The 13,146-nt window shown below is 63.6% G+C and overlaps 1 protein-coding gene across 1 annotated transcript in view; it reads left to right on the top strand.

The window, feature by feature from the left end:
* Positions 1-13,146, top strand: part of LOC110481838 (ryanodine receptor 1-like) — a 154,014-nt gene that overhangs the window by 92,034 nt on the left and 48,834 nt on the right. The window contains 8 exon segments of the mRNA XM_077789130.1: positions 772-839; positions 2,195-2,316; positions 3,636-3,685; positions 4,956-5,016; positions 7,575-7,813; positions 9,673-9,754; positions 11,040-11,170; positions 12,363-12,677. Of these exon segments, the coding sequence (XP_077645256.1) occupies positions 772-839; positions 2,195-2,316; positions 3,636-3,685; positions 4,956-5,016; positions 7,575-7,813; positions 9,673-9,754; positions 11,040-11,170; positions 12,363-12,677 (1,068 nt within the window).

Here is a 13,146-nt window from a genome sequence, read left to right on the forward strand (position 1 = left end):
AATCCCGGGGGCACCCCCCAAAATCCCCCGAATTTTCCCTGATCCCCTGGGAGTCCACCAAATCCCCTGGGAGTCCTTGGATGGACATCGCCCAGGAGTTCATCACACACCTGGGTGAGACCCCAAAATCCCGGGGCACCCCAAAATCCCGGGGGCACCCCAAAATTCCGGGGGACCCCCCCAAAATCCCCCGAATTTTCCCTGATCCCCTGGGAGTCCCCCAAATCCTCTGGGAGTCCTTGGATGGACATCGCCCAGGAGTTCATCGCACACCTGGGTGAGACCCCAAAATCCCGGGGGCACCCCAAAATCCCGGGGCACCCCCAAAATCCCGGGGGCACCCCAAAATCCCGGGGCACCCCCAAAATCCCGGGGGCACCCCAAAATCCCGGGGGCACCCCAAAATCCCGGGAGACCCCCCCAAAATCCCCCGAATTTTCCCTGATCCCCTGGGAGTCCTTGGATGGACATCGCCCAGGAGTTCATCGCACATCCGGGAGACACCCCAAAATCCCGGGGGCACCCCAAAATCCTGGGGGGCACTCCAAAATCCCGGGAGACACCCCAAAATCCCGGGAGACACCCCAAAATCCCGGGGGACCCCCCCAAAATCCCCCGAATTTTCCCTGATCCCCTGGGAGTCCTTGGATGGACATCGCCCAGGAGTTCATCGCACACCCGGGAGACACCCCAAAATCCCGGGAGACACCCCAAAATCCCGGGAGACACCCCAAAATTCCGGGACCCCCCCCGACCCCCGTGTTCCTGCAGAGGCCGTGGTCAGCAGCGGGCGGGTGGAGAAATCCCCCCACGAGCAGGAGATCAAGTTCTTCGCCAAGGTCAGGGGGACCCCAAAAACGGGGGCAGGACCCCCCAAAAACGGGGGCAGGACCCCCCAAAAACGGGGATGGGACCCCCCAAAAACTGGGGCAGGACACCCCAAAAACGGGGGCAGGACCCCCCAAAAAGAGGGACAGGACCCCCCAAAAACAGGGATGTGAGCCCCCAAAAACGGGGGCAGGACACCCCAAAAACGGGGGCAGGACCCCCCAAAAACGGGGATGGGAGCCCTCCAAAATGGGATGGGACACCCCAAAAATGGGGATGGGACACCCCAAAAATGGGGGCAGGACCCCCCAAAAACAGGGGCAGGACCCCCAAAAAAGGGGATGGGACCCCCCAAAAACCCCTCAAAATGGGGGGGGGGGTCAGGGTGGTTTTGGGGTCTCTGTGGGGTTTTTGGTGTCTCTGTGGGGTATTTGGGGTCTCTAAGTGGAATTTGGGATTCTTACAGATTTTGGGAGATTTTTATGGGTTATTTGAGGTTTTTGTGGGGGATTTGGGGGTTTTGTGAGGTATTTGGGGTCTCTGTGGGATATTTGGTGTCTCTAAGGGGTTTTTGGTGTCTCTGTGGGGTATTTGGGGTCTCTAAGTGGAATTTGGGGTCTCTAAGGGGGTTTTGGGGTCTCTGTGGGGTATTTGGGGTCTCTGTGGGGTATTTGGTGTTCTTACAGATTTTGGGAGATTTTTATGGGTTATTTGAGGTTTTTGTGGGGTATTTGAGTTCTCTGTGAGATATTTGGCATCTCTAAGGGGTTATTTGGGGTCTCTGTAGGGTATTTGGGGTCTCTAAGGGGTTATTTGGGGTCTCTGTGGGATATTTGGGGTCTCTGAGGGGTATTTGGGGTCTCTAAGGGGTTATTTGGGTTCTCTGTGGGGTATTTGGGGTCTCTGTGGGGTATTTGGTGTTCTTACAGATTTTGGGAGATTTTTATGGGTTATTTGAGATTTTTGTGGGGTATTTGAGTTCTCTGTGGGATATTTGGCGTCTCTAAGGGGTTATTTGGGTTCTCTGTGGGGTATTTGGGGTCTCTAAGGGGTTTTTTGGGTTCTCTGTGGGGTATTTGGTGTCCCTAAGTGGAATTTGGGTTCTCTGTGGGGTATTTGGGGTCTCTAAGTGGAATTTGGGGTCTCTGTGGGGTATTTGGGGTCTCTGTGGGGTATTTGGTGTCCCTAAGTGGAATTTGGGTTCTCTGTGGGATATTTGGGGTCTCTGGGGTTTTTTGGGTTCTCTGTGGGGTATTTGGTGTCCCTAAGTGGAATTTGGGTTCTCTGTGGGGTATTTGGTGTCTTTGTGGGGTATCTGCCCCCCTGTACATTTTTTGGGGTCCCGCTGACCCCCGGTGCCCCCCAGATCCTGCTGCCCCTCATCAACCAGTACTTCCACAACCACTGCCTCTACTTCCTCTCCACCCCGGCCCAGGTGCTGGGCAGCGGCGGCCACGCCTCCAACAAGGAGAAGGAGATGATCACCAGGTGGGACCCCAAAATCCCACCCCAAATCCCACCCCAAAGTCCCCCGAGGCCAAAATCCCACCCCAAAATCTCCTGAAGCCAAAATCCCAACCCCAAAATCCCACCCCAAAATCCCACCCCAAAATCTCCTGAAGCCAAAATTCCACCCCAAAATCCCACTGCAAAATCTCCCGAGGCCAAAATCCCACCCCAAAATCCCACCCCAAAGTTCCCCGAGGCCAAAAACCCACCCCAAAATCCCACCCCCAAAATCCCACCCCAAAATCTCCCAAAGCCAAGATCCCACCCCAAAATCCCAACCCCAAAATCCCACCCCAAAATCTCCTGAAGCCAAAATCCCACCCCAAAATCCCACCCCAAAGTTCCCCGAGGCCAAAATCCCACCCCAAAATCTCCTGAAGCCAAAATCCCAACCCCAAAATCACAACCCCAAAATCCCACCCCAAAATCTCCTGAAGCCAAAATCCCGCCCCAAAATCCCACCCCAAATCCCACCCCAAAACCCCCCTGAGCTCCAAAGGTGTCCCCTCGCTGTGGGGTTTGGTGTTTTGGGGACCCCCTTGTGACCCTTCCCTGGGGGTTTGGGGTTTTGGGGACCCCCTTGTGACCCTTCCCTGGGGGTTTTTGGGGTTTGGGGACCCCCTTGTGACCCTTCCCTGGGGTTTTGGAGTTTTGGGGACCCCCTTGTGACCCTTCCCCGGGTTTTTGGGGTTTGGGGACCCCCTTGTGACCCTTCCCTGGGGTTTGGGGACCCCCTTGTGACCCTTCCCGGGGGGTTTGGGGTTTTGGGGACCCCCTTGTGACCCTTCCCTGGGGTTTGGGGTTTTGGGGACCCCCTTGTGACCCTTCCCTGGGGTTTGGGGGGTTTTGGGGACCCCCTTGTGACCCTTCCCTGGGGTTTTTGGGGTTTTGGGGACCCCCTTGTGACCCTTCCCCGGGTTTTTGGGGTTTGGGGACCCCCTTGTGACCCTTCCCCGGGTTTTTGGGGTTTGGGGACCCCCTTGTGACCCTTCCCCGGGTTTTTGGGGTTTGGGGACCCCCTTGTGACCCTTCCCGGGGGGTTTTTGGGGTTTGGGGACCCCCTTGTGACCCTTCCCCGGGGGTTTGGGTTTTGGGGACCCCCTTGTGACCCTTCCCTGGGGTTTGGGGGGTTTTGGGGACCCCCTTGTGACCCTTCCCCGGGGGTTTGGGTTTTGGGGACCCCCTTGTGACCCTTCCCTGGGTTTTTGGGTTTTGGGAACCCCCTTGTGACCCTTTCCCGGGTTTTTGAGTTTTGGGGTCCCCCCTGACCCCCATCTTGTGTCCCCCCCTCCCCCCAGCCTGTTCTGCAAACTGGCCGCACTCGTCCGGCACCGCGTGTCCCTGTTCGGTAACTGGGGACACTGGGGGGACTGGGGGACACTGGGGACAAACTGGGGACACTGGGAGGGACTGGGGACACTGGGGACACTGGGGACACTGGGGACACTGGGGGGACACTGGGGACAAACTGGGGACACTGGGGACACTGAGGGGGACTGGGGACACTGGGAGTACACTGGGGACACTGGGGACACACTGGGGGACTGGGGGGACACTGGGGGCACTGGGGGGACACTGGGAGGGCACTGGGGACACTGGGAGGACACTGGGGACACTGGGGACACACTGGGGGACTGGGGGGACACGGGACAAACTGGGGACACTGGGGGGACTGGGGACACTGGGAGGACACTGGGAGTACACTGGGGACACTGGGGACACACTGGGAGGGCACTGGGGACACTGGGGGGACTGGGGGGACACTGGGGACAAACTGGGGACACTGGGGAGACTGGGGGGACACTGGGGACACTGGGAGTACACTGGGGACACTGGGGACACACTGGGAGGGCACTGGGGACACTGGGGGGACTGGGGGGACACTGGGGACAAACTGGGGACACTGCGGGGGACTGGGGACACTGGGAGGACACTGGGGACACTGGAGACACACTGGGAGGGCACTGGGGACACTGGGGGGACACGGGGGGACTGGGGGACACTGGGGGGACACTGGGGACACACTGGGAGGGCACTGGGGGGACACTGGGGGCACTGGGGGGACACTGGGAGGGCACTGGGGACACTGGGAGGACACTGGGGACACTGGGGACACACTGGGGGGACTGGGGGGACACGGGACAAACTGGGGACACTGGGGGGACTGGGGACACTGGGAGGACACTGGGGGGACACTGGGGGGACTGGGGACACTGAGGGGGCACTGGGGGGGGACTGGGAGGGCACTGGGGACACTGGGGGGACACTGGGGGCACTGGGGGGACACTGGGAGGGCACTGGGGACATTGGGGGGACACTGGGGGGGACTGGGGAACACTGGGAGGGGGCACTGGGGACACTGGGGACATTGGGGGGACACTGGGGGACACTGGGGACACTGGGAGGGGTCATGGGGACACGGGGGACACTGGGGGACTCTGGGGGGACTGGGGACACTGGGGGGGGGCACTGGGGGGGACTGGGAGGGCACTGGGGACATTGTGGAAAGCACTGGGGACACTGGGGACACTGGGGACACTGGGGACACTGGGGGACATCAGGGACACTGGGGGGACACTGGGGCCACTGGGGCCAGCTGATGTCACTGTCCCCCCCAGGCACGGACGCCCCGGCCGTGGTGAACTGTCTGCTGATCCTGGCCCGCTCCCTGGACGCCAGGTGGGGACGGCGGTGGCACCGCGGCCGTGTCACCGCGTGTGTCTGTCACGGTGTCCCCGTGTCCCCAATGTCCCCAATGTCCCCGTGTCCCCAGTGTCCCCAATGTCCCCGATGTCCCCAATGTCCCCCGTGTCCCCAGTGTCCTCAATGTCCCCAATGTCCCCAATGTCCCCGTGTCCCCAGTGTCCCCAGTGTCCTCAATGTCCCCAGTGTCCCCGTGTCCCCAGTGTCCCCAGTGTCCCCAGTGTCCCCAGTGTCCCCAATGTCCTGGATGTCCCCAATGTCCCCGTGTCTCCAGGACGGTGATGAAGTCGGGCCCCGAGATCGTCAAGGCGGGGCTGTGTCCTTTGTGTCCATGTCCCCAGTGCCCCCAGTGTCCCCAGTGTCCTCAATGTCCCCAATGTCCCCGTGTCCCCAATGTCCCCAATGTCCCCAATGTCCCCGATGTCCCCAGTGTCCCCAGTGCCCCCAGTGTCCCCAGTGTCCCCAATGTCCCCAGTGTCCCCAATGTCCCCAATGTCCCCAGTATCCCCAATGTCCCCAGTGTCCCCAATGTCCCCAGTGTCCCCAATGTCCCTGTGTCCCCAGGACGGTGATGAAGTCGGGCCCCGAGATCGTCAAGGCCGGGCTGTGTCCTTTGTCTGTGTCCATGTCCCCAGTGTCCCCAATGTCCCCAGTGTCCCCAATGTCCCCAATGTCCCCAGTGTCCCCAGTGTCCCCAGTGTCCCCAGTATCCCCAGTGTCCCCAATGTCCCCAATGTCCCCAATGTCCCCAATGCCCCCAATGCCCCCAATGTCCCCGATGTCCCCAATGCCCCCAATGTCCCCAGTATTCCCAGTGTCCCCAGTGTCCTGGATGTCCCCAATGTCACCGTGTCCCCAGGACGGTGATGAAGTTGGGCCCCGAGATCATCAAGGCCGGGCTGTGTCCTTTGTCTGTGCCCATGTCCCCAGTGTCCCCAGTGTCCCCAGTGTCCCCAATGTCCCCAATGTCCCCGATGTCCCCAATGTCCCCAATGTCCTGGATGTCCCCAATGTCCCCAGTGTCCCCAATGTCCCCGTGTCCCCAGTGTCCCCAATGTCCCCAGTGTCCCCAGTATCCCCAGTGTCCCCAATGTCCCCGATGTCCCCAATGTCCCCAATGTCCTGGATGTCCCCAATGTCCCCGTGTCCCCAGGACGGTGATGAAGTCGGGCCCCGAGATCGTCAAGGCGGGGCTGTGTCCCTGTGTCCCTTCGTGTGTCCTCAATGTCCCTGATATCCTCAATGTCCTGGATGTCCTGGATGTCCCCAATGCCCCCGATGTCCGCAATGTCCTGGATGTCCCCAATGTCCCCAGGACGGTGATGAAGTCGGGCCCCGAGATCGTCAAGGCGGGGCTGTGTCCTGTGTCCGTTTCCATGTCCCCAATGTCCCCAGTGTCCCCAGTATCCCCAGTGTCCCCAATGTCCCAAGGTCCCAATGTCCCCGATGTCCCCAATGTTCCCGTGTCCCCAGTGTCCCCAATGTCCCCAATGTCCCCGTGTCCCCAGTGTCCCCAGTGTCCCCAATGCCCCCAATGCCCCCAGTGTCCCCGATGTCCCCAATGCCCCCAATGTCCCCAGTATTCCCAGTGTCCCCAGTGTCCTGGATGTCCCCAATGTCACCGTGTCCCCAGGACGGTGATGAAGTTGGGCCCCAAGATCATCAAGGCCGGGCTGTGTCCTTTGTCTGTGCCCATGTCCCCAGTGTCCCCAGTGTCCCCAGTGTCCCCAGTATCCCCAGTGTCCCCAATGTCCCCAATGTCCCCGATGTCCCCAATGTCCCCAATGTCCTGGATGTCCCCAATGTCCCCAGTGTCCCCAATGTCCCCGTGTCCCCAGTGTCCCCAATGTCCCCAATGTCCCCGTGTCCCCAGTGTCCCCAGTGTCCCCAGTGTCCCCAGTATCCCCAGTGTCCCCAATGTCCCCGATGTCCCCAATGTCCCCAATGTCCTGGATGTCCCCAATGTCCCCGTGTCCCCAGGATGGTGATGAAGTCGGGCCCCGAGATCGTCAAGGCGGGGCTGTGTCCCTGTGTCCCTTCGTGTGTCCTCAATGTCCCTGATATCCTCAATGTCCTGGATGTCCTGGATGTCCCCAATGCCCCCGATGTCCGCAATGTCCTGGATGTCCCCAATGTCCCCAGGACGGTGATGAAGTCGGGCCCCGAGATCGTCAAGGCCGGGCTGTGTCCTTTGTCTGTGTCCATGTCCCCAGTGTCCCCAGTGTCCCCAGTATCCCCAGTGTCCCCAATGTCCCCAATGTCCCCGATGTCCCCAATGCCCCCAATGTCCTGGATGTCCCCAATGTCCCCATGTCCCCAGGACAGTGATGAAGTCGGGCCCCGAGATCGTCAAGGCCGGGCTGTGTCCTTTGTCTGTGTCCATGTCCCCAGTGTCCCCAGTGTCCCCAGTATCCCCAGTGTCCCCAATGTCCCCAATGTCCCCGATGTCCCCAATGTCCCCAATGTCCCCAATGTCCCCAATGCCCCCGATGTCCGCAATGTCCTGGATGTCCCCAATGTCACCGTGTCCCCAGGACGGTGATGAAGTCGGGCCCCGAGATCGTCAAGGCGGGGCTGCGCTCGTTCTTCGAGTCGGCGGCCGAGGACATGGAGAAGTTGGGGGAGCAGCTGCGGCTGGGCCGGGGGACCCCGACCCGCGCGCCCACCAAGGGCGTGGCCCAGAATGTCACCTACACCTCGGTGGCCCTGCTGCCCGTCCTCACCGCGCTCTTCGAGCACCTGGCACAGCACCAGTTCGGGGACGACGTCATCCGTGAGCCGCAGCGGGGACAGGGGACAGGGGACAGCAGGGACAGGGGATGGGACAGGGGGACAGGGGGACGGGGTACATTGGGATAGGGGGACAGGGGACAGGGGACAGGGGACAGCAGGGACAGGGGACAGGGGACAGGGGATGGGACAGGGGACAGGGGACAGCAGGGACAGGGGACAGCAGGGACAGGGGGACAGGGGACAGCAGGGACAGGGGACAGCAGGGACAGGGGACAGCAGGGACAGGGGGACAGGGGACAGCAGGGACAGGGGACAGCAGGGACAGGGGACAGGGGACAGCAGGGACAGGGGACAGGGGACAGGGGATGGGACAGGGGACAGGGGACAGCAGGGACAGGGGACAGCAGGGACAGGGGGACAGGGGACAGCAGGGACAGGGGACAGCAGGGACAGGGGACAGGGGACAGCAGGGACAGCAGGGACAGGGGGACAGGGGACAGCAGGGACAGGGGACAGGGGACAGCAGGGACAGGGGGACAGGGGACAGCAGGGACAGCAGGGACAGGGGACAGCGGGACAGGGGGACAGGGGACATTGGGACAGGGGGACATTGGGACAGGGGGACAGGGAACAACAGGGACAGGGGACAGGGGATGGGACAGGGGACAGCAGGGACAGGGGACAGGGGATAGCAGGACAGGGGACATTGGGACAGGGGACACAGGACAGCAGGGACAGGGGACAGGGGACAGCAGGGACAGGGGACAGGGGGACAGGGGACACAGGACAGCAGGGACAGGGGACAGGGGACAGCAGGGACAGGGGACAGCAGGGACAGGGGACACAGGACAGCAGGACAGGGGGACAGGGGGACAGCAGGGACAGGGGGACAGGGGACATTGGGACAGGGGGACAGGGGACAGCAGGACAGGGGACAGCAGGGACAGGGGACAGGGGGACAGGGGACAGGGCACAGCAGGGACAGGGGACACAGGACAGCAGGGACAGGGGACAGGGGACAGGGGGACAGTGGGGACAGGGGGACAGGGGATGGGACAGGGGGACAGGGGACAGCAGGGACAGGGGACACAGGACAGCAGGACAGGGGACAGGGGGACAGGGGGACAGTGGGGACAGGGGGACAGGGGATGGGACAGGGGGACAGGGGATAGCAGGGACAGGGGACACAGGACAGCAGGACAGGGGACAGGGGGACAGGGGGACAGCAGGGACAGGGGGACAGGGGACAGCAGGGACAGGGGACAGGGGGACAGGGGGACAGGGGACAGCGGGACAGGGGGACAGGGGGACAGCAGGGACAGGGGACAGGGGATGGGACAGGGGACAGGGGACAGGGGGACAGGGGGACAGGGGGACAGCAGGGACAGGGGGACAGGGGACATTGGGACAGGGGGACAGGGGACAGCAGGGACAGGGGACAGGGGGACAGCAGGGACAGGGGGACAGCAAGACAGGAGGACAGTGGGGACGGCAGGGACAGCAGGGACAGGGACAGCAGGACAGGGGGACAGCAGGACAGGAGGACAGTGGGGACGGCAGGGACAGCAGGGACAGGGGACAGCAGGGACAGGGACAGCAGGACAGGGGGACAGAGGGAGAGTGGGGACAAAGTGGACAGTTGCGGGGGACAAGGGGACACTGGTGGGGACAGAGGGACAGCTGTGGGGGGACAGGGGGACTCGTTGGGGTCTGGGGACATGGTGGGGACAGGGGGCTTGGGGACACAAGGACGTGTTGGGGACACGTTGGGGTGTGGGTGGGGAGGACACGGTGGGGACAGGGGGACATTAAAGGGAGGTGGGGACAGGGGACACGTTTGGGGGGGTCAGGGGCATGGGGACACGCTGGGGACAGCTGGTGACACCGCTGTCCCCGCAGTGGATGACGTGCAGGTCTCCTGTTACCGCATCCTGTGCAGCATCTACAGCCTGGGCACCGCCCGCGGGCCCCTCGTGGATAGGTGGGGACCCCAAAAACCCCGGGGGGACCCCAAAAACCCCGGGGGGGCGCAAAAACCCCGGAGGGACCCCAAAAACCCTGGGGGGACACCAAAACCCCGGGGGAGACACCAAAAACCCTGGGGGGACCCCCAAAAACCCGGGGGGGACACCAAAAACCCCGGGGGGACACCAAAACCTCCATGGGGACCCAAAAATCACATGAGAGACCCCAAAAACCACGGAGGAAGACTCAAAAATCCCAGGAAAGGCCCCAGAAACCCCAGGGGGACCCCAAAATCCTCGAGGGGAACCCCAAAAACCCCAGAAAGACCCTGGAACTGGAGGGGGGGGACACATAAAACCATTTTGGGAGTCCCCCCCAAAACGTGTGACGGGTTTGGGGTGGGGCCTGGGGGTTCCCTGGGTTAGGGGTGCTGTGGGGTGACCCCTGGGTGTCCCCTGGGTGTCCCCTGGGTGTCCCCTGGGCTGGTGACCCCTGGGTGTCCCCAATGTCCCCAATGTCCCCGCAGGCAGCGGCCAGCCCTGGGCGAGTGCCTGGCCCACCTGGCCACTGTCATGGGGTGCTGTGGGGTGTCCCCTGGGTGTCCCCTGGGTGTCCCCAATGTCCCCAATGTCCCCAATGTCCCCGCAGGCAGCGGCCGGCCCTGAGCGAGTGCCTGGCCCGCCTGGCCACTGTCATTGGGTGCTGTGGGGTGTCCCCTGGGTGTCCCCTGGGTGTCCCCTGGGTGTCCCCAATGTCCCCAATGTCCCCGCAGGCAGCGGCCGGCCCTGGGCGAGTGCCTGGCCCGCCTGGCCACTGTCATTGGGTGCTGTGGGGTGTCCCCTGGGTGTCCCCTGGGTGTCCTCTGGGTGTCCCCTGGGTGTCCCCAATGTCCCCAATGTCCCCGCAGGCAGCGGCCAGCCCTGGGCGAGTGCCTGGCCCACCTGGCCACTGTCATGGGGTGCTGTGGGGTGTCCCCTGGGTGTCCCCTGGGTGTCCTCTGGGTGTCCCCTGGGTGTCCCCAATGTCCCCAATGTCCCCACAGGCAGCGGCCGGCCCTGGGCGAGTGCCTGGCCCGCCTGGCCACTGTCATGGGGTGCTGTGGGGTGTCCCCTGGGTGTCCCCTGGGTGTCCTCTGGGTGTCCCCTGGGTGTCCCCAATGTCCCCAATGTCCCCGCAGGCAGCGGCCAGCCCTGGGCGAGTGCCTGGCCCGCCTGGCCACTGTCATGGGGTGCTGTGGGGTGTCCCCTGGGTGTCCCCTGGGTGTCCCCTGTGTGTCCCCAATGTCCCCAATGTCCCCGCAGGCAGCGGCCGGCCCTGGGCGAGTGCCTGGCCCGCCTGGCCGCCGCCATGCCCGTGGCCTTCCTGGAGCCGCAGCTGAACCACCTGAACCCCAGCTCCGTGTACAGCACCAAGAGCGCCCGCGAGCGCGCCCGTGGGTGTCACCTCTGTGTCACCGGTGTCACCCCTGTGTCACCGGTGTCACCCCTGTGTCACCTGTGTCATGTCTGTCACCCCCGTCTCCTCCCACAGCCGCCTGCATCTCCCCACATCCCTCCGTGAGCATACCTGTGGGTGACCCCATGTCACCTCTGGGTGTCCCCAGCCCTGTCCCCGTGTCCCCAACCCTGTCCCGTGTCCCCATGTCCCCAACCCTGTCCCATGTCCCCAACCCTGTCCCATGTCCCCATCCCTGTCCCCTTGGTGTCCCCGTGTCCCCAACCCTGTCTCCATGTCCCCAACCCTGTCCCCGTGTCCCCAACCCTGTCTCCATGTCCCCAACCCTGTCCCCGTGTCCCCAACCCTGTCCCGTGTCCCCGTGTCCCCAACCCTGTCCCCGTGGTGTCCCCCGCAGTGCTGGGTCTCCCATTGCGGGTGGAGGAGCTGTGTCCTGTCCGTGTCCCCAACCCTGTCCCCATGTCCTCGTGTCCCCAACCCTGTTCCCGTGTCCCCAACCCTGTCCCCGTGTCCCCAACCCTGTCCCGTGTCCCCAACCCTGTTCCCGTGTCCCCATCCCTGTCCCCTTGGTGTCCCCATGTCCCCAACCCTGTTCCCGTGTCCCCAACCCTGTCCCGTGTCCCCGTGTCCCCAACCCTGTCCCATGTCCCCAACCCTGTCCCATGTCCCCAACCCTGTCCTGTGTCCCCAACCCTGTCCCCTTGGTGTCCACCGTGACCCCAACCCTGTCCCGTGTCCCCATGTCCCCAACCCTGTCCCATGTCCCCCACCCTGTCCCCATGGTGTCCCCCGCAGTGCTGGGTCTCCCGTCGCGGGTGGAGGAGCTGTGTCCTGTCCGTGTCCCCAACCCTGTCCCGTGTCCCCAACCCTGTCCCGTGTCCCCAACCCTGTTCCTGTGTCCCCAACCCTGTCCTGTGTCCCCATGTCCCCAACCCTGTCCCCGTGTCCCCAACCCTGTCCTGTGTCCCCATGTCCCCAACCCTGTCCCATGTCCCCAACCCTGTCCCGTGTCCCCATGTCCCCAACCCTGTCCCATGTCCCCCCGCAGTGCTGGGTCTCCCGTCGCGGGTGGAGGAGCTGTGTCCTGTCCGTGTCCCCAACCCTGTCCCGTGTCCCCAACCCTGTCCCATGTCCCCATGTCCCCAACCCTGTCCCGTGTCCCCCCGCAGTCCTGGGTCTCCCGTCGCGGGTGGAGGAGCTGTGCCCGGACCTGCCGGACCTGGAGCGGCTGATGGGGGACATCGGGGGCCTGGCGGACTCGGGCGCGCGCTACACGGAGATGCCGCACGTCATCGAGGTGACGCTGCCCATGCTGTGCCACTACCTGCCCCGCTGGTGGGAGCGCGGCCCCGACGCCGCCCCCCAGGGCCCCTGGGCCACCGACGTCACCGGCCACCACCTCAACGCCCTGCTGGGCCACATCCTGCACATCGTGGTCAACAACCTGGGCATCGACGAGGCCTCCTGGATGAAGAGGCTGGCGGGTGAGGGTGCCCACAGGGGCTGGTGGCCACGGGCGGGTCCTGCAGGTCATTCTGCTGGGTTCTGGTGGTCCCAGGATGGTGCTGGTGGTCCCAGGATGGTGCTAGTGGCCCTGGGCAGGTCTTGCAGGTCACTCTGCTGGGTTCTGGTGGTCCCAGGATGGTGCTGGTGGTCCCAGGATGGTGCTGGTGGCCCTGGGCAGGTCCTGCAGGTCACTCTGCTGGGTTCTGGTGGTCCCAGGATGGTGCTGGTGGCCCTGGGCAGGTCCTGCAGGTCACTCTGTCTCAGGGTTCTGGTGGTCCCAGGATGGTGCTGGTGGTCCCAGGATGGTGCTGGTGGCCCTGGGCAGGTCTTGCAGGTCACTCTGCTGGGTTTTGGTGGTCCCAGGATGGTGCTGGTGGCCCTGGGCAGGTCCTGCAGGTCACTCTGTCTCAGGGTTCTGATGGTCCCAGGATGGTGCTGGTGGCCTTG

This window comes from Lonchura striata, chromosome 31 (assembly GCF_046129695.1).
Source record: "Lonchura striata isolate bLonStr1 chromosome 31, bLonStr1.mat, whole genome shotgun sequence".
Lineage (NCBI taxonomy): Eukaryota > Metazoa > Chordata > Aves > Passeriformes > Estrildidae > Lonchura > Lonchura striata.